The sequence below is a fragment of the Sylvia atricapilla genome, chromosome 1 (genome assembly GCF_009819655.1).
Source record: "Sylvia atricapilla isolate bSylAtr1 chromosome 1, bSylAtr1.pri, whole genome shotgun sequence".
NCBI lineage: Eukaryota > Metazoa > Chordata > Aves > Passeriformes > Sylviidae > Sylvia > Sylvia atricapilla.
The window spans coordinates 39,097,474-39,117,948 of NC_089140.1; the positions used below are offsets into that span (position 1 = coordinate 39,097,474).

At 37.7% G+C, this 20,475-nt stretch overlaps 2 protein-coding genes across 5 annotated transcripts in view; one reads left to right on the forward strand and one right to left on the reverse strand.

The window, feature by feature from the left end:
* Window positions 1–2,645, forward strand: part of RARB (retinoic acid receptor beta) — a 313,192-nt gene extending 310,547 nt beyond the window's left edge. For both annotated transcript variants that reach the window (XM_066319996.1, XM_066320005.1), the window contains one exon: window positions 1,348–2,645. In XM_066319996.1, coding sequence (XP_066176093.1) covers window positions 1,348–1,544 — 197 coding nt within the window. In that variant the 3' untranslated portion in view covers window positions 1,545–2,645. The remainder of the gene's footprint in view (window positions 1–1,347) is intronic.
* Window positions 2,646–2,844: 199 nt separating this feature from the next.
* TOP2B (DNA topoisomerase II beta) overlaps window positions 2,845–20,475 on the reverse strand; it is a 65,844-nt gene continuing 48,213 nt past the window's right edge. The window contains exons 19-36 of one of the 3 annotated variants that reach the window (XM_066319927.1): window positions 20,039–20,160; window positions 19,111–19,259; window positions 18,280–18,511; window positions 16,762–16,896; window positions 16,123–16,323; window positions 14,455–14,650; window positions 14,209–14,300; window positions 12,881–13,036; window positions 12,668–12,751; window positions 11,556–11,753; window positions 11,073–11,217; window positions 9,674–9,832; window positions 8,676–8,883; window positions 8,073–8,152; window positions 7,648–7,758; window positions 4,387–4,503; window positions 3,528–3,625; window positions 2,845–3,330 (exon numbers count right to left, since the gene is read on the reverse strand). In XM_066319927.1, coding sequence (XP_066176024.1) covers window positions 3,169–3,330; window positions 3,528–3,625; window positions 4,387–4,503; window positions 7,648–7,758; window positions 8,073–8,152; window positions 8,676–8,883; window positions 9,674–9,832; window positions 11,073–11,217; window positions 11,556–11,753; window positions 12,668–12,751; window positions 12,881–13,036; window positions 14,209–14,300; window positions 14,455–14,650; window positions 16,123–16,323; window positions 16,762–16,896; window positions 18,280–18,511; window positions 19,111–19,259; window positions 20,039–20,160 — 2,645 coding nt within the window. In that variant the 3' untranslated portion in view covers window positions 2,845–3,168. Of the gene's footprint in view, window positions 3,331–3,527; window positions 3,626–4,386; window positions 4,504–7,647; window positions 7,759–8,072; window positions 8,156–8,675; window positions 8,884–9,673; window positions 9,833–11,072; window positions 11,218–11,555; window positions 11,754–12,667; window positions 12,752–12,880; window positions 13,037–14,208; window positions 14,301–14,454; window positions 14,651–16,122; window positions 16,324–16,761; window positions 16,897–18,279; window positions 18,512–19,110; window positions 19,260–20,038; window positions 20,161–20,475 lie in introns of all 3 variants that reach the window. The other 2 variants (XM_066319917.1, XM_066319936.1) reach the window with 2 other exon arrangements.

Genomic DNA, 20,475 nt, shown 5'->3' on the forward strand with positions numbered 1-20,475 from the left:
TTCATCAGCACAGTTCTGACAATAGTTGGTTTTCAGAGAGGCTCTCAGCATCAATATCTGCATTAATATCTCTCCCATTACAGTTATTTAAGAGACTTAAACCAGTATTCACTTGGAAAGTTAATCATTGCCTTTGTAGATTATTTTTTGATGCTCCTCATGTAAGGCATAAACACTTAAATGCTCCCTTCCAGCCTGGAATGAGTAGTGTTCTCTCCAGCATGTCCACTGCAGCAGCATGGATAAACAGAGTATTTCCAAAGGATCACTATTCTGGAACGGCTCTTCAGTAACCAAACTATTTTCTCTGTAATTGGTTGGGGTTTTTTATTATTATTCTTGTTTAAAAAACACAGGTTCCATTGGACCCCAATTTTAAGATGATCAGGAGTCCTGAACAACAGGACTGCTGAGGTTTATGGCTGTAAATTTCTTGATGCACAGTTCCCTCAGCACTGCCTGCCCAGTGTCTGGCAGGGCCTTGGCTGCTGTGTCCATGCTGTGCTCTGTCCCTGCCTCGTGACCACACCCCAAGACTTTGTGTTGGGTTTTTTTCCTCCCTAAAGCAGCTGTTGTTGGCTCCCAGTCTGAGTTGTCAAGACTGATAGAGTAATTTGTTTAATTCTGCATGCAGAAAGTGTTTGCTTTCAGAGATCACCTGCAGAGCCCCCTCTGCAGACAAATGCCCCGGGCTCCTGACAAGCCCAACACAAACAGCCAAGGCAGAGCTGAGCAGTGCTCAGGGCTCCTGCACGCTTTGGTGCTTCTTTAGCACAGGACAAGGTGATTGAAGAATAGAGGAGGCAGCTTTCCTAAAAAAAAAGTACCCCTGTGCCTGAATGTGTTCTTTTAGAAAGTTATTGTGCATTAAATTCTACATCTTATTTCACAGTTTCCTCTATGGGAAGGAAACATTTTGACTTAGATCACTGCAGTTCTCTTGCAGGATTCACCTCACCTGTTTAACATAGACAGAATTTTTGTCATTCTTTGCAGATCCAGTACAGAATAAAGACTAAATGTCATTCCAGTTATAAAAACATCTACGTGCTCACAGCCTAATTTAATTTTTAAGTATAGTTTAATGCTGTTTTGGGTCCTTTAAAAATATGCAGCTCATCCAATTTACCTTTATTGAAATATTAGTTGCTATAATTTGTTAAGGAGCACTCACCTAACTTGAACTGCATGAAGCAGTTCACTCACACACCTTTGTGTGCAAGAAGTCTAGAAGGAGACACCGAATCTACTAACAAAATACACACTGAAATTACTTCTGTAATGCTGACAGAAAGGAAATTGTATAAATCATGCTCATGGGAAGGATTTTGTGTTTTCTTTTTAAAGGTGCAGAACGTGTCATTACATTGAAAATGGAAATTCCTGGATCCATGCCACCTCTTATTCAGGAAATGCTGGAGAACTCTGAAGGACATGAACCACTGACACCAACCTCAAATGGAAATACTGCAGAACACAGTCCCAGTATCTCACCTAGTTCAGTGGATAACAGCAGTGTCAGTCAATCCCCTATGGTGGAATAAGACATTTTCCAGCTACTTCAGACATTCCTAATACCTTATGTACAGGGATGAAAAGCAAGAGAAACATTTTTACTGCTGCTTAGTTTCTGGACTTAATGTATATCTATATATGTATATATATATAGATAAACTCAACAAGGACCAAGAAATTTTCATATGTATCGATATATACTCCTTGCTGTTTAAACTCTTAAAACTAGAAAATGCAAACTTTTGAAACTCTAAATCAGCCATTTCATGCAAAAACAAAACAAAAAAAATAGTTAAGCTTCTGTTTTCTTCTCTGAACACTCAATATTGCATGGTGACAAGACAGATCTCAGTCTTCAAATTCTGGTTGCATTTCTGATGACTTTGTACATACAAATGTATGGCTGTACTCTCCATACTGGATGTTTGGTGCTTTCCTTTTGTCTCTCATACCTAAAATGATCAAGATACCAACCACAGGACATGGACTACTGTACACACCCAGAGAAGGAAGCTGAAAGGACCGTCTGATTTAGTTGAAATACAAAAACTTGTCCTTGCTGCCCTCAGTTTGCATCTCCTTCCCTGTAAAAAGTATACAAAACGTCACTGCCCCAGCAGAAGAGGTATCAGTATCAGCATTAACTGCCAGATCAGTTATTCAGATGTCATTTGTTCCACTGTTAATGTCACTTTAAAGTTTAAAGAAGTGGTTTCTTAGCTGGCTGGTGACCTAGCTCCACAATTACCTGCTCCATTTCGACAGCAATGCTATAGCCGCCAAGGCAGAAACACTTTTCAGTGTTACCATGTTTTTGTTTACTTGTTCACAAGCCATTAGGGAAACTTCATGGGATGATAACCAGCAGACTCACTTACAGCTTTTGAATCGCTGAGTCCAGGGTATTTCCTTAAGAATCAACTGCCAGGAATCAGCTGGGCTTTCCAGCCTTCCAGGTGCTAGGGAAGTACAGCTAGGACTTCCAGAAACACAAGGAGAGAATCTGCCTTCTTGGCCTTGTTAAATCACCATGAAGCAGAGTGGAAACTGTGGTAGAATGGTTAACAGATTTAAAGTGTCAGTTTCTTAGGTTTCATTTAAAGCACTAGTGGAATTTTTTTTTTATATATTCTAGCAAGTCTGTGATGTACTTTCACTGGCTCTGTTTGTACATTGAGATTGTTTAACAATGCTTTCTATGTTCATATACTGTTTACCTTTTTCCATGGAGTCTCCTGGCAAAGAATAAAATATATTTATTTTAAAAATTGTGTAGAAGTAGTCCCTTTAGCCCACATTTCACACACACACACACACACACACACAGAGTAGTTTTCCATTTTTTAATGTTTAAACTTCATTTCAAAAAGCAGGTTTGCTGTTTGCAACCATGACAATTAAAATGTGCTTTAGCACAGCTGTCTAGAACATCTCTACAAGCCAGTCAGACAAATACATGACATTTCAATGAGTAAAAAAGAGCATAAAACTGTAGGTGTAAGAACAAAATGTTAAAATGCCTACACACAATAATAAAAACCATCAATTACATTATCACATAAAATAAGTCAAATGTACAAAAGTTTGCGACAGAGGGGACAAAAGGACAACACAAGATACTTGTTGGAAAACATTTTTGTGCTCTTTGGGCACTTAATTAAACATATCAAAATCGTCATCTTCATCAGACTCTGCAAAATATTTCACTTCTTTTCTAGCCCGGCCTGTCCGTGGCTTTGGGGCAGTTTCGGAGGCAAAGCCTGACTGGAAGATTTCCACATCAGAATCCTGGTCAAAAGAGGCCTTCTTGGATTTCTTTAGAAGAGAAAAGACAAATCAGTTGTGATGCTTTGTACATTTTTCCTTTTAATATTCAGAATTGAAAAAAAAACCCTCTCTAGCATCTCAGGCCCCATTACCATATTAGCAACTTATAACAAGAGCTAAACTTTTCTGTGAAGTAATCCATGAAGTTGTTTTTACTAGGAGAAGAGAGCACAGAGGGAACTGACCTTGCTTGGTGTGGACTTGGGTGTTTTCTTCCCAGGGTTGTATTCCCCTTCATTTTCTGAACCAGATGCTTTCCTTTTCTTTGCCCCTCTGCCTTTTCCTAGGTCAGAGATTATGAGTTAACTTTGTTGATTTTTGGTTTTTTTTTTTTTTTAATAAACTACAGACTTCATCAAAACCCCCTAGTGAAGTTACTTAGTTACATTAGCATGTCTACATGTTAAGTTCAAACCCAGTTTACTACTCAAGCTTCTTCACAACAGCAGTATAATACAGTATTTTTTATTTTCTCAGTTTTAAGTCTTTTCTACTTCTTCCACAGTCATCATTCCCCCTGACAGCTCAAGCTGTCAGTTCAAGACAGGGACAAGCTGCATGAGATCAGATAATTTCTCCACTGCTCAAGTACTACAAGTCCTTGGTCACCTCCTGCACTGATTACACAGGATTAATTCACCATTACTATTTAGTAAATTTACTTTTAACCTCAACCATCGACACTGGTGCATCCTTCACAGACTCCTCCAATTACACTGCTTGCTCTGCTGTGTTGCGAGGACTCAGAGAAGTGGGATACCAAAAAACAGACTTAAAAAACCCCAGAAGGTGATACTACAGTTACTACCAGAATTTTACTGGCTTGGAAAGAGTTCAGATCAAAAAATTAGTAGTATCCAGTGGAATGGAAGAGGCTCTGTGGGGAGGTGCAGCATTCCCAACAGTGAAGGTGAGATAAAAGTTTGCCAAGAGGTCAATACACTGTATTTGTCCCAGGAAAGGCTGAGTAATCTACCAGTGATCAAGGTACTCATAATTCAGCTTGTTTCTTACAATAAATGTGAGCCCAGGTGTGACTCCTACCTTTGGGTGCTGCCGTCTTCTTTGGAATGCCGAATTCTGAATCGGAATCAGAGTTCACAGTTTCCACCTTCTTGGCCTTGGGAGCTCTTTTAGGCTTAGGGGGCGCATCTAGTTTTGCTGTTGGAAGTTAAAAGATGCCAAATAAATTCACATATTGGTTGGACACACTCAATTGTACTAGATACTCCAATTATAGGACAAATGCCAGACAATAAAACAAAGATGAGTGATTTCTGCACTTAGGGAAAATATACTTCAGCTTTTATGCTAGAATTGTGTGAAACAAACAGAAGGTTTCCCTCTGAGAAGGATTGGTGCACCCACTGAATTCCACTGTCCTTGGCTGAATACTTTTCATCTTTTTGAGTACAAAACAGGTTACTAGTAGCTAAAGCAGCAACAGAAGTCCTCCAGGTTGGATACTTTGACCATGTCTGGATACATTACAGTGCTTACAAATCCAGCTGCTTGTGACATTTTTGCCTTCAGGGTGGTATGACTGCAGGACAGCTTTCCCCAGACTACTGCAGGAGTCTGGGCACAGTGCTCTGTCTCTATGACCTTACTTTCTGTCAATCTCAGGGAAAAGGAACTTCAGAAAATGCAGAAAGGAGAGGAAGGGAACTTCCTGCATTTCCTGGAGAATTTCAATCAGTGCTACACATGTAATCTGGCTGTCTTTAAAAGATGGTCATTGGAATGTTCCCACAGCGGGTGTCAAGGGGTAGAATCATGGAACCTTTTAGGTGAGAAAAAACCCCTTAAGATCATCAGATTGTGTGTCCTACACGCTTACAGATGAGTGAGTCTTGCAGGAACCTCAGATACACGCCTGACCTACCCTCTATCAGCCACAGATGCATCAGACACATGTTCAAACACTCCAGATACCAGGAATGTGGATGTTTGTGAGAACTGGAATTTCATTTATGGGATCACAAGGGGAATGTGTTTGGAGAACAAGAGAGTGTCTCCACAAGCATTTTGGTTGTGATGCCTTGCACTGCAGAAAGAGGTGTGACACACTGCCACAGATACTGGATTTGTTCTTCCCTGGAAACAGAGCCTGGTGTCACTGGGTAACTTCTGTCAAGTCTGTCCAAGGGACAGCAAACCTCTTAGCTGTTATCTGGTGGCTAAAGGAATAGTGTCCAGAACACTGACTTCCCTCTGTACTAAACATAGAGGGATTCTCATCTGCTACTCTAATTTACACCCCTAATAGCTGCACAAGTGTGAAGGATCTCTTGACAGCAGCTTGATGGCAAATCAGCCCAGCCAAGCTCTCCACTAGGTAGCATGACAGGAAACAGAGTGAGCAGCACAATCAATGTACACAGGCTCTCAAGAAGCCCAAATTTTTGGCAGGAGTCCAGGTATGGTATCAGCCCCACAGGTGATGTAAAGAGTACATCTCACTAGAATCTTAAGGTTGTTCAAGCTGAGCAGCTGCTTATCAAGAGTAACTCTGCTTTTCAAATTTCCCTTAGGCTTTACTAAGGTAAAGCCTTTTTTTTATAAAACCCTAAAACCACAGACAGCTCAAACAGTCATGGAAAAGTTCAGCTGTCTCTTGATCCTCTGTAGTGAACAGCAGAGGTCAAGAGATTTCATCCCAAATTGATTGGAGTCTGAAGTCACAGAAAACCTAGAACAATTGTTTCAGCCACAATGAATAAGCACTCCCAGTGTGAGGGTGAGTGGGTGGAATATTACATTACCAGAAAATGGGTTCTGAGAAGGCTGCTGCCAAGTCCATGGAGATGGACTCAGAATCAAAGAGACTACAAAAAGGGTACCAGATGACTAATGAACTAAACCTGCTGTCCAGTTGTGATCATGAAAGTGGGATCATGTCTGATCAGGGCAAAAAAGAAGGGAAGAGATGAAAACTGGTGAAAGCAACCTATCATGTGAGAGAGTGCCCCTAAAGCTACTCCGAAGGCAAAGATTTAACTCTTGCTTGAAAGAGAGGCTGTTTATATCTATTTTTTGTATGTTCAGGTTAATAAGAAACTCAGAAACAGATAACAGCTGTATTTTAGGGTTTCAAGTTAGACTAAAGACAACTCACCACATTCAGACCCTCAAAAAACAGAAGGAGAAAGACTGAATGTTAAATTGCATCCATGCCTGGCTTCTGCATATGGAGTTCTCTCTTGCATTTACTGCAGTACAGAAATGCAACACAAAAGACTACTCTATTAGAGATCAGCTATTTCTGTATACAGTATTTACTGTACTACAGAACTCTACCAACAACTGTAAGTGTTTGAGAAGTATTAAGGCATTCACTGATTTGAACTGTTAACACATTAGAGTGGACACAATGCATCAAGAAATAGATTAGAAACAGGGAGCCAATGAGGGAAAGTGTGAAAAGATGCTGCAGGCTACTGGTGCCTAAAATAGAAAACAAGATTTTTTTCTTCATTTTTAAGAGAGTAAGTTAACTTCTGTAACTGGCTGCTTTCTTGTGCATCTCCTTGAGGTACCTTTTTTTACAGAAGAATTAGTATTTAAAGTTTAGCTGCAAGTTGATCAAAAGAAGTTTTAAAAACAAAGGCCACAGTATCACGGGGAAAAAATACTGCAGGGTGACGGTTCTAAAAGCTGACTAATAACTGAAAGAATTTATACCTCTGAAATCTGAGGAGAGTCTCTTTGTTTCAAGAGGAAAAAAGTGATAACCTATGCTGGTTTTAGCTGGGACAGAGTTTGTTTTCTTCATTGTAGGTGCTATGGGACTGTGTTTTGTATTTGGGCTGGGGAAGATGTTGACAATGCAGGGATATTTTGTTGCTGCTGACACAGAGCCAAGGCCTTTTCTGCTCCTCACACCATCACACCAGCGAGGGGCTGGGGGTGCACAAGGAGTTGTGAGGGGACAGTCTAGACAGCTGTCTCCCACTGACCCAAGGGATATTCCACATCTCCTTGTGTCATGCTCCACATTACTTATCCCCTGAAGCTGAAAACCTCCCATTAGTTAAACTAATTGAAGGCTGAACACCACCTCCAGACCTAGAAGATAGCAGGTTCTGATGCTCCAAAGTAGCCAGTGAAAAGAAACAAATTAATGTTATTAAGGAGTTGGAGAAAGTTCATACCCTATTGCTGAATTTCAGGGAGTTCAAAATAAATGAAAATAATTCATTTATTTAGGTCAGTTCCCACTTTGAAGACTGAAGAGACAATGCAAAGGTGAAGATGATAACTTTCAAATAAAAGGATTGGCTTCCAGGCCGATTCTATACGTACCTTTTTTAGCAGCTACTGTTTTACTTGGAATTTTCTCTGTTTGTTTTGGGGCAAAAGATGATGAGAAAACAGGAGCAGAATCCTCATCATCACTGTCCAATTTTGTTGTATCTACAATCACAGAGTAAGTTTAGAAAAAGATCCATTCACAGCATATATTAATTATGTCCATTTTAATTACAGTAAAAATTAATCTCAACTAAGTGTTTGTGATGCTACAGCAATGGATGCACTGTGACTTCCTTAACTATGATACAAGCTCTGTTCTTGTAAAGATCAGAACTTCTTTCACTTTTCCCCTTCACAAAGGGGGAGGATGTGGACATCCTCCTGTAACTACTGTGTGAAGTTTGTGTGTACCACTCCCCAAAATACCCCATTAATAGTTGCTATAAAATTAAACTGAGCTGTGAAAACAAACTCACCATCATCTGTCTTCTGAGAGTAAGATGGAAAAGAGAAGATGTTCCCAAAATCTTGGTTTTTCTTGGCTTGAGATGTTTTTCTACTTAAAAGCAAAAAAAGAAGGGAATTATATCAATTACATTAAGCACATATTGAAGTATGTGGACATCATAATATCCATGTAAAATTTAAATCCTGTTTTAACATTTCCGTGTCTGCTTGCAGCAGCCAAACCCCTAAAACTGACATCCAGTCCAGAACTCCAGGCATTTAAAATTAACAGAATTACATTTTTTTCAATAGTTCTCTATACCAGACTAGCACAAGACAGAAAAAAGAGAATCTTTAAAAATGTAGTTTAACAGATGATATTACAGGTAGCATATCATAACTATTTTTATATGTTCTTTTAAACCATGAGTCTTTTAAATCATGACCCCTGCTTAGGTCAGTTGCAAGGCTGAGATAACTTGGAATTATGAATGCACTTGGAATTCCTCCACATTTTAATTTTCATGAGGCATGTACAGCAATAACAGGCTGATGTTTCTCAGTTTTGTTCAGAGACTTCTTCATTGAAAAAAACGATTAATAAAGAAATCCTGCTGAGTTATGGTACTTACTCTGGAGATGGCTTTGATTTGGCTGGGGAGAAGTCATACTCATCTTTTTCTAAACTGTCTGAGGGAACAAACTCATCCTCTCTGTCATTTGTAACTGGAGAGGCTTTTACTTTGAGCTCATCCAAATCGTTGTTGTTGTTGGCATCGTCATCATCGTCAGCATCATCTTCTTCTTCTGAGAAGTCAAAAGTGTACTTGGGCCTCTCAGCTGAGAAAATCACACATGTACACAATTGAGGAGAGTTGTTTATGTTATGTAATACAGATACATACACAAATCAAAGTGCAAGTCAGTGAATAATCCCTGCCTCAGAGTATACAAGATGAAAGAGTGGTGGATAACAAATTTGTTTCAGCCTGGAAGAATAAAGGGCTGAAAAGAATAAAGAATAATTTAGATGTTAGCAAATATCCAACACCTCTGGTGGCTTGCTCAGACACCTTCAGCTAAGGGCATTCTGGAGACATTGTGCATCAGTACTTCTAAGGAATGAGAATCTTTCACTTACAATTGAAGTTTTCCTAGATCTACCATTTGAACATTCTTCCTAATTTTCTTCATGAAAAAAACTTTGTGAGGGTTTTTTAAACCATCAAATACTTATACATTTTCCAAACTTTCAATCTTGGTTTTCATGGAGTGTTCAGAAGTTTTTGATAATTTTTTACTTGCCTTTTAGGCCTTATTTGGCAGTATAATTGTATTAATTTATTTGTAAGAATATTGTCTTGTCTGTTTCTTGTATAATTCACTCATTTTGTGAGTAATTTCTATTCTAGTATTTAGGATAGAGGAAAAGATTTCTCATCCAAGTTACAAAATCTTTCAGAACAAATTCCTCATCTTGGCATTAATAGTATTCTTCACACAGTGAAGAAAATACAATGGAAGCTACCTGTAGGAAATGAAGTCCTTAAGGAAGGCTATGGTCAAAGGAAAATGTGAGTTTGTAGTTGAAACTTCAGTAACAATACACAGTTCACAAAATCTTGGGTACCTGCAGCTCTCCTGAGCAGAGAGTCTCTTGGAATAATCACAGGCTCACTTTCTTCTAAATCACTTTCAGACTTGGATTCATCATCTGACCATGGGTTTCGTTTCTTCACTTTTTTTGCACTGGATTTTGTAGATGATGGTGTCCTTCTTACCCTGGCACCTGCCAAAAGCAAATGCATTTACTACAGTCAGGGTAAAAAATATTTTCATCTTTTCTAATTGTTTACAAATTCATCAATAGATTTTCATCTTAAAAAGTTCTCCTTTAAACATTGTAAATTTTCTTTTCCCTGGAGGAAGATTTAACATGAAATTATTTCACACAGAACCTGACAGGCTGCTGCCAAAGAAATTTGTTTTATGACTGAAAAACCTAATGTCTCTAATTTTGAGTTTCATCTCCTCTGCCATCAAACTTGTGTTTCCTTAAAGGTTGCTAGAGTTTTCCAGGAAAAGAACTTGCAGTTTTCCATTATTCAGGGAACATGATCAGAAACAGTTATTGGAGAAATACAAAAAACATGGCAAGCAGAGGGTATCCCATTACAGGGGGGGTAAAAATGTGGTCAGTCAATTGCAGGGCAAGCTCAGGTCAAGCTGGGCTAATTTGCCCTGGCTCAACACTGGCTGTGGAAGATTTGAGCTGCACTTAGACAAATCAGTCATAACTGTATTCAGTGAATCTACTCAGGTTGGACAGTCCCCTGAATAATCAAAACCAGAACTTATCCCAGAATAATCATTTGTGCAACCTTTTTTTTTTTTTTCCTTTTTTTTTTTTTTTTTTAAATAAACCCCCTCATACTTATACCTTCTCATCTGTCCCCAGCTTTCTTTTTTTGTTCCTGCCTCCCTATTACTGTGTATTTCTCAAATAGCAATAATAAATTCCCACTAGCAGAGGAAATGGGGAAGTGAACACTGAACATCTGCCAAGCCACAGCACCCATAACTTTCTGAAAGTCAGAATGACTGAGTATGTCCATATAAAAATATATTTATTTAATCACGTTCTACAGTCTTATACCATTACTCAGACTGAGGAGCTGAAAGTGACTACCCTGTCCTTCAATGTCAAAAGAGCACACAAACTAGATATTTCAGTTTGCAAAGAATTAGCCTCATTATGTAAAAATCATCTATTTTTCTATACACAAATTTGAAGATTTAGATCCACTCTCCAAAAATTCAAATGTAGAAAATGTAAGATCCATCACCCCAAGGAAAGTAGCTTACACAAAGAAATTTCAGCAGAGTACTTTCAAATATTTAATTTTAGGGAAGAAAACCATAAAATAATGATTACTGTGCTGTATTTCTCTTCTCATGCTGTGTTAAAAATGCATTTCATGCCCAGTAAATACACAACTAAATTAACTGTGGCTGTGCCAGGGTCTTACCAGGCTCCTTCTTCTCTCTCTTGGGTTTAGGGGTTTTAGCTGCTGCAGCCGCTGCATTCAGTGAGTCATCCCCACCACCCTCAGCTGGCACACCACCAAACTCTTCATCAAATTCCATTTTTATTGCTAGAGAATCAGTTTCACCCTAAAATTACAAAACAAAATAATCTGCACCTTTATATTTCAAGATTGAACTGGAACAGTTTTGCAGATGATAATAAATGAATGTAGACTAGTATGCTGACATTGGTTGAATGGTCTTGGAAAGAAGTTATCTCAATAAAAACACCTGAACAATAAATAGTCCAAAGAGATTCGCAAATGTAAAAGAAATCCAGTACAAATTTCTTATGCATTAGGTCAGTAAAACCGTACAAGTACAGCACCAGTGACTATCTGGAGATTAGGATTTATGCTACCTGAGTAGAAAAATACACCAGTTAAATAATAAATAATTTAACTGTAGCAGTCATTTTGGTTTACCTTTTTCTTTTTCAGCAATTTCCTGCTGGCATCAGCTTTCATGGCAGATGTAATCTGTGGAACTATTCTTCTACCAAATGGTGATGGCATGGTCTCTTCCAGCTGGAGTTTCTTCATCTTGGGTTTACCAACTTTGCCTTTTATGGGTTTGCCAACCATGCCAGCCAGAACATCTTCTCTCTCCTGTGCTTCTACTTTCTAACAAACAAGGGGAGGCAGGGGGGAGGAAACATTATTTTTTAATGAGGACACAGTGGAACACGTTGATTATTTAAGATTCATCTCCTTTTTACTTGGAGCATAAGGCTCCCCTTAATTCTCTCTTGAATTGGAACACAATTTTCAGTTCTGGAACAGTGACCACTTAATCTTGGTAAATTCATTGCCCTGTAGAGTTAAAAGCTACACTCTTATTCAAGGATAAACACAAACTTTTGGACATTGTTAGACTGAAAATTCTTCCTTCTATCAAGTTTCTATTTCGCAAGTATGTGTCTGGTAATGTTGTAAATTACCATTATTTCAGCATTTAACTTAAACATTTAGTTTTGAAATGTGTCACTTCAAAAGATTGCACCAGCCCTTTTCTGACAATGTGGAAAACTGAGGTTCAGCAGGTTATTCACCAAAAGGACTTTTATCTTTTTTCCAGAATTATTGATGAAGCAAACTAAGGGCCCCTCATATAGTACTTAGTCTACCCACTTCATTCCTGAATGTACAGTTTTGAAATTGATAATCACTGCCTCACGAAAAATTAGATCATGTAGAACTACTGTAATTATTACCATTACTAGTTACTACTCACAAGTTTTTGTGTCATCTGAAAATTAACTTTCTCCCGGTTATTTTTCTTTTAACATCACAGACTCAGAAAAAACATTTAACTGGATAGCTGCAAGAAACAATCCCTGAGAAACTACCAAGAACACAGATATCCAATACTGATTTCCCAGTTACCATTATATTGTGAAACATATCTACTTTTGATTCAAAATGTAGTATTTTTAAAATAATTTTTCTTAAATTTTAATAATTTTATTAGTTAGTCTTTTTTATTAAATTATTGTGAATTTCATTTTTTAGAAAAATATATATAAGGTAAAGCATACTTCAAGTTCTTCAACAAAGGCTGCCAGATCTTCTTTCCACAGGTCTGAAGGAGATTTCCTTTTAAGATCATTCAGTTCTCTCTCCTAAAACATGAAAGTAGTGTAGAGAATGTGAGTACAACTAAAGCAAATGCCACTGAAGACTGAACATTCCCAACAGGCACATCAGCAATTACTGTGTCATTTCAGAACAAGCCTTCCACATGCACCAACCTTGGAATCTCTCTGCTTAATCAACTCTTCCACCTTCTCTTTTGTGAGTGACCACAGGGACATGTTCAAAATGTAGTTGAAGTCAGGGCCAGAGGTTGCACCAGAAGCAGAGGAAGCATCATCATTTGCATTCTGAGAGTCCTCCTCTTCTGCTGCCTGAGGTGAAACATTCACAATTACAAGTGTTAGGGATCTTGGCTCTGTGCATGAACTTTGACACTGCTCCAAAGCACCAGCACAGAGTAGCAAGGTGTGCCCTGACAGATTCAATAACCTCAACATTTTCTGGACCTTTCCAAAAGACCATGTTCCTGTGACCTTCTAGAGCTGATTATTTAACAATTTGACTTAAGAAAACAAATTGAACCTGTGCTAGAGCCTTGGATGCTGCTGGCTGCAGACACTGGTGCTGTCCTACCTGTCTCTCAGGGCTGACACCTTTGCCCTCTGGGTATTCATGGATATCTTCCTTTAGAAAATTAGTACAGTCCTTTGAATAAGAGCTGGTACCAAAGCCCCAAATGTGTAAACTGAGATTTGAAATTAGATCAAAATTTCTCTAAATAACAGTTTTGTTATAAAATAGCAATCATTCCATAGAGTTATAATGCAGTATTAGAAATACAAAACAAACGTGAAGTGAAAACAAATAGCTAAAACAGTGGCAAAGACACAGAAAGGAGTGTCTGACAGAAATCCAAAGCTGCTTTTCAAAGAAGTTCTATCTGCCCATAGTAATGGGGATGTAACTTTGAAATTAAACTCGTCACATCTCTCTTTTGGAACAATAAAAACAGCTTGGTTTAAAAAAAAAAAAAAGACCAAAAACAAACAAACAAACAAATAAAACCAAAAAAAAAAATACAGGTCAAGGTTATGGTCCAATTTACTACAATAAATTTAAAAGTCATAGCTTTACAATATCCATGTTTCTTTAGAGAAAAACAATCAGTAAGTTGAGTAGAAATAATTACATTTAGTAATTAGTTGTGCGTGCAGGGTAACTGATGCAGTATTTTCTGTATCAGCCACTCAGAAATTAAGTTGCCAGTTTTGATTTGGGTACATTAAGAAATTCAGTCCTCCACAACCTCATTTTTCAGACTTGTACTACCTCGTTTTCTTCTAAGCATTATCCACATACAGTACCAATACTACATGATGTTATTTTTGTGGAAATTTAATGGGCTTTTTTAATGGAAGCCAACAAAGAGTAATGAATAATGTTTTTAAAGTGCTATGTGTGTGTTATAAATTAAGTTACACTACTAGAAAACAAGCAATATCATTTATAACACTAACAACATCAACTATATGTGGATTATTACCTTTTCCTGTGCTTCTTTCCAGGCTTTTACTGGGTCAGATTCATAACCTCTCTGAACCAACATCTGAATCAAATCTCTTTTTGATCTGTTCTCTACAAGACACACACAAACACAGAGAAGGGGAGGAAAAAATAAAATAAGGAAAGTCAGTGCCGTGAAAATCTTGCATGCAAATATTTTCTAGTATACCTAAATAATTTCCAGATTTTCCCCCACTGTTAACAATTCTAATTTCTGTTTACTGACCAATGGTAATTTTCCCTTGTATCTTCTCCAGGATGAAACGAGCTTGGTTGTTCAGCTTGGTGGACTCGGCACCCAGCATTCCCACCAGCCACTCCTTGCGCAGGCTGTAATAATGCAACCGCAGATCAAAGAACTCCTTCAAGATGTCCTGCACGGTTTCGTACTTCTTTAAGCACCCCATGTGATCAAACAGCACCTAGAAAATACATCACAGACCTGAGAGAGGCTGCCTGACTCGAACTTGATTAGCCCTTGTGTAAGTGTTCAGTTCTATTGCACATAGAAAAGCACTGTACAAAAAGTGGTATTTCAAGGAGTGTGAACTCAAACCTCACTCAGCTCACAGCACAGAGCTGGATGGATTATTCTTATTCACAGGTTTAGGATGAGATCTATGGTGGCACAATCAAACAAAAAGACAGCTATTTAGAGAAATATGCCTGAATTCACTTGAATGACTAATTTTATCTACATATTAAATCGCAAGTTCAGTAGCAACTGATGATTCACAACTATTTAATATAACAGTTGAAAAGCTTAATAATCCTTAATAATCTTTCAATTCAGCTGTGAAATCTGTCACTTTTCAGCTGTGAAAATGACCATCCTTCAAGTTCAAGTACAAAGTAAGAAATCATTTTTACTTGATAGGTGGAATCAATCCTGCCTGGCTTCTGACACCCCCAGTTTAGACATTTATAGGTGAACTAGTCACCCTTGGTGCCCTCCATAGACAACTGAAAGAAATAAACCCCTCTAGGGGATAATTCATCCATCCAAAATAGCTGTTTGGGAGCTGGGGGACAATAGGCAAGCTCACATAACTTTTTAAGGTTCTTACACTAGGGCAGATTAATTCCTGCACAGGTACAGAAAGCAGCCCTTACAACTCATTATTTATTTTGTCAGGCAGAAAATGCAGGAATTCAGCTGCAAAACATTTTGTAATCTGTGAAATGTAAAACCGACAATAGATTCTCACAGTTGTTTAAATATGTGAGAAATACCATCACCCTGATTTGGTAGATTTGCTTTTCAAGTACAATCTACAAAATTAGTTGAGCAAGGCCTGTTTCCTTTTCCAATTCTGTCTTAATTTATTTTTAACCTATTTGCACATAGTTTTTGATGTACACAGCAATAGCAACACTAATGATATTTGTGTTTTGTGGTAATATCTGAAAGTAGCATCTGCCATAAAAAAATAGAACTATTTTTTCAGTATCTGTAAAGACAGGATGTTTGGAAATCTTGGCAGAAATTAACTTACATTCAAATCCCTCTCAGAATAGACAGACATTTATATTTATTCATATTCTTAGTAATTTATACCAATATTACGTCTTAAGCAGCCTAAGAACAGTGTTTTCTATACCTTACCACCTAAAATTGGATTTCTGCTGGTGGAAATATTGGATCATTTAACTCTTATTTGAGGAGTAACAGTCCTGCAGAAAGTACCATTCTGAAAATGTAATTTGTCAAAAGTTTAAAACTGAAATCTAATTATAATATGGGAGAAAGTTATTTATATGATCTACTTTACATTAAACATTTTTGGTTTGCTGCACAGGAAATTTTCAATTACAGGAGGGCAATACTACAAAAACATTTGATTTTACAACAAGCAACAGTAGGGATTCTGATAGCCAAACATGAAAAAGTTACCATAGAATTACAAGTAAGACTTGTTTGAAGCTTAAAGACTTTGTGCAATCCAGCAGCTTCTGCCTGTGCAAGCTTTTCTTCTGTCATCTTCACAACAAATTTCACAGTTGTATCAGTGTGGTACTCCTTATAGTCAGAAATTAATGCTGGAGTTTTCTCAGTCCCATTCAGCATAGGTTCTAGAACCTGTTCTTTGTACACCTGTTGAAAATAGGGCAGCAGAAAACAGAACCACGTGAAATGCCTTAAAACTGCAAACGAACTGAACAATGGAAAATTTTCAAAGCTCTGTGCATTACATGTGATAACAGTTATAGTTTACAGAATCAGTATAATCTGTGAAACGCAGCCCAAGAGTAGCACAAACATAAGAGGCAGAAACCAGGACAGAGAAGGCTACTGTAAAGTGGATTAGCTATGAATTCCAAAGGAGAAGCAGCTGTTCTCTGTAGTATGGACAGCTGATGTCACAGAGAACCAGCTTCTACAAAAGCACACAGGAGAATGAAACCATGTTCCCTTCCATGCATGTATAATCAGAAATTGTGTTAGGAGTTCATGCAGGCATAGGATTAAATAATTTAATGAGGAATTCTTCAGCTTTTTGTTTATATTAAAATGTATTTCAGTATTACTTACCTGTGTCCATGTCCTTACAGGAAGCTCTGTAATCTCTACTGTGTTCCTGTCTACCACAAATATTTCACCACTCACTACATACTGATTTTGACCAAGTTCCTGAATGGTTCCTTTGAAGTTTTTGTAGTTTGGGAGCTGAAATTGGAAAAAGCAGGAAAGTATTGTAATACACTTTACAATAAAATATCAGAAAAGTATTTCTTTTCCATACTCCATACAGTTATCATTGTATATTGCATTAACCCATCAGAAACCTCTCATGCCTGTGAAAATCTGAAGTCATAGGAAAAATACTGCAGAAAAAACCCCTGGAGTACACCCAGGGAAGTGACAGGACCAGTGATCCTACTGTCCACAGAGTAGAAAAAATTGATAAGAAGATGCAGCTAAAGCCAGTGAGGTGGTGGGGTTTTGTTTTTATTTTTTCTTCCTCTTCCTTAAAGAAGACCCAAATAAGGCATGACACAAAGCAAATTAACACCCCACAATAACTACAGAAGTGGTGTACCTCCCCTAATCATTTTTTCATTTTTTGTGCTGTTTGGTAAAAGATAGTGAAACCCATCCAGGTTAAATTGTAACTAATACTCTGAGGATTTTTTTTTTAACAGGATTGATTTCCTTATCCAGCTTGACACAAACACATACCAGCATACAGAAAGGAGCTAGATGGAGGCAGAACTGCCTCTTTCAACCACAGTGAGCTTCAGTTGACTGTGAGACTACACAGAAGGCCTAGGAGTCCTAAAGGAAGGGCAATGGATTGCATTAATTAAAAAAAAAAAATCTCATTGTTCCCAAGAATTTGAAAAAGGAAAGGCACTATGTCTTGAAAATTGATATTGCACACTCAGTGAACTGTGATCTAAATAGAGAAAAAAAGATGTTTCTGCTTCTATGGCCTAGTAGATGCAGCCAAGCAGCAATACCGATAAGTTGTAAAATTAAGGTTTACATCAACTGTATTTCATCTCTTGGACACAGTTATTATGGGCTCACACAGGTATTCTTCCTGCCCAATTTTTTTCACACCACTTCTGGGACTTGTAAAATTTTGAATAAACAGAAACTAAATACAGTTCAGAAGCTGCTGATTTTCTTGATCAGCAGCAATACATTCTCATCTGCCTACAGATATATAAAAAGGATAACAATTCAGACAAGAGAAAGAAAATGTTAACATTGGCTTAAGATACTTAAGCAGTACCTTCAAAAAAAGAGAGTGATACAACTTTTCACTCTACTGCTGCCTTACAGCTACCCTGTAAGACTTGTAACAGTCAGCAGACTGAACAAAAGTCCTCTAAAATAATTGCTAAAAATACAAATAGCAATGTTTTTGCTTCAAGATGAACTTCTCCAGCCTCATATCCCAACAGTCAAGTAAAGCTTCTACATAAAATAACTGGGACAAACTGGACAACTCCGATGCTCCAACAATTAAGAAGTTCTAGAGAGATAGGAATTTATTTTGTAAGTACATACATATGAAATACCAATATATACTATTATTTTTACCATGGGGTGAGGGTCTAGGCCATCCAGCATTCGTCTGACATTGTTCACAATCTCTCTGGTGTCATAGTTTGGAAGTTTGCATGCCCAGCCAGTACCAATTCCTTCAGCTCCATTCACTAAGACCATGGGAATGATGGGAATGTACCATTCAGGCTCCACACGCTGGTTGTCATCATACAGGAATTTAAGCAAGTTGTCATCCACTGATGGAAAAAGTAGCCTTGCTAAAGGGCTTTAAAAAGAAAAAAAAAAAAAAAAAAAAAAAGAAAGATATTTAACCTGAAGTCCAGTAAGTAAAGAACATTCTCCTTTACCAGCCCTTGGGCCCAGATACGATCTGTTTGCAGATTTTTCTCACTTTTTCCTTTCTCTTTGCCATTCTGAAGCTGAAAATCCAATGCACACATCTCCTGAGATAAAGAAGCTCTTCCCAGTGGAAGTGTGCGTTCATAACAGATGATGTTTGTTTCCTCAGAGTAACACATGTAGAGATACACTAGCAACTGCTGACATTTAGCATCTACAAAATATCATTCTCAGAAGCTTTCAGAATACACAGCTCAGTGTGACACTGGGGCACCCAGTAATAAAGCAACGCAGCATCCAAAGAGCTGCAAAATTTCTTTGCTTAACTGTAGGAGTAGTAAAATGTTATAGATGTTCAAAAACCCCACTTAAGAGATCCAAAGGAAAGTATGAGCTTCTATCAAAATATTTCAATCTCTCTCCATTTCTCTCCCTCAGCCCCCCAAAAAAGGAGTGTTGTCAAAGAATGAGTTTCACAACAAGGCTATTTAAAAGTATGCATTTAGCTTGACAATAATAGTTTACCTTAACATGGTGAAAATATAGCGAGGGCTGGCAGCATCCTTTCCACCATGAAGCCTAGTGCCAAACTGACCAATAGGCTGTAGCAGATTCACATTGTTACTTCCAACAAAGTTCTGAGCCAAGTTGACAATAGTCATCATTAATGCTTGCTGCAAGAAAATAAATATTCATAGTAATAAGTATGAGACAGTCTATCCTAATCAGCCAGTAAAATCTATTTTTAATGGCCCAAAATTGTGTGACTAATCTGAGTTAAATTTTTAAGAAAGCAGTCTCCCTGAGAAAGGACTGTTGTAACCTATTACAAGGGCTGCTGGGAATACATATTCTATGCTTATGAAAACCCCTGGGCTTCTCAATTTCTTCTAAAGCACTTCTCTGGGGGGTAGTATAGGGACATAAACTGACCACACTCACATGCACAAACCGCAACTCATGGCTTCTAAAGGGAGAAGAGAAGGGATGGATGGGTTGTTAATATGGCCACTCTTGCTAATATTTCAGATAAATATAAACAAAACAGGAGCTAGAAATAATCTTTGTTCTGACGCTGTAATAAATCTTTGAAGAACAGAGTTCCTGCTTCTTCCCTTAAAATACCATATTTCTTGTTTCAGACAAAAATTGTCCTAGTACATAGTTCCTATATTCTATGATTTCAGAATCTAGAAGTTGCCTAGGTAATTAGTTATCCACTATTTTGCCACAACCCACAATCTGTTTGGGATAACACTGTGCACCAACACTTGGAAAGAAAGGAAATAAGCTGTCTTATCAAGCTACATACAGTTTGGTTCATTTTCTTTAAAAGTACACCTGTGATTAGTAGAATTATAATCAATAGTTTGCAATTTTAATAGCAGAAATATTTACCTAATATTTTACATAGGCTCAAAGTCCTCACAACTTCACCATCCTCCATACTCACCTCCCCGTGGTGATAAGCTGACATTTCAGCCACAGAACCAGCCAGCTGAGCGACCTTTACTTCACGTTTATCATTTCTCTTAAAGCAGGTGAACAGAACCTTGCGCTGCCCTGGTTTCAGACCTATTGAGAACAACATCTCATTTTTAATACTTACACAAACAAATGTTTTCAAGTAATAAACAGGTTTTGCCTTATTATCATTTCTAACCTCTCAAAAGAAGTCTAAACATTAAACAGAATCAAATTCACACTGTAATAGTAACAAAACTATATATAATTTTTAAGTAATTAAAAATATTTTACCAAACTGAAAAAAAAAAATTAAGAAAGTGGAAACACAACATTTTCAGCCAATTATACAGCATCCAGTACATCATTCTAATAAACTGCACCTTGTTCCTAAATGTGCAACTTCCACAAGTCAAGAATTCTTTC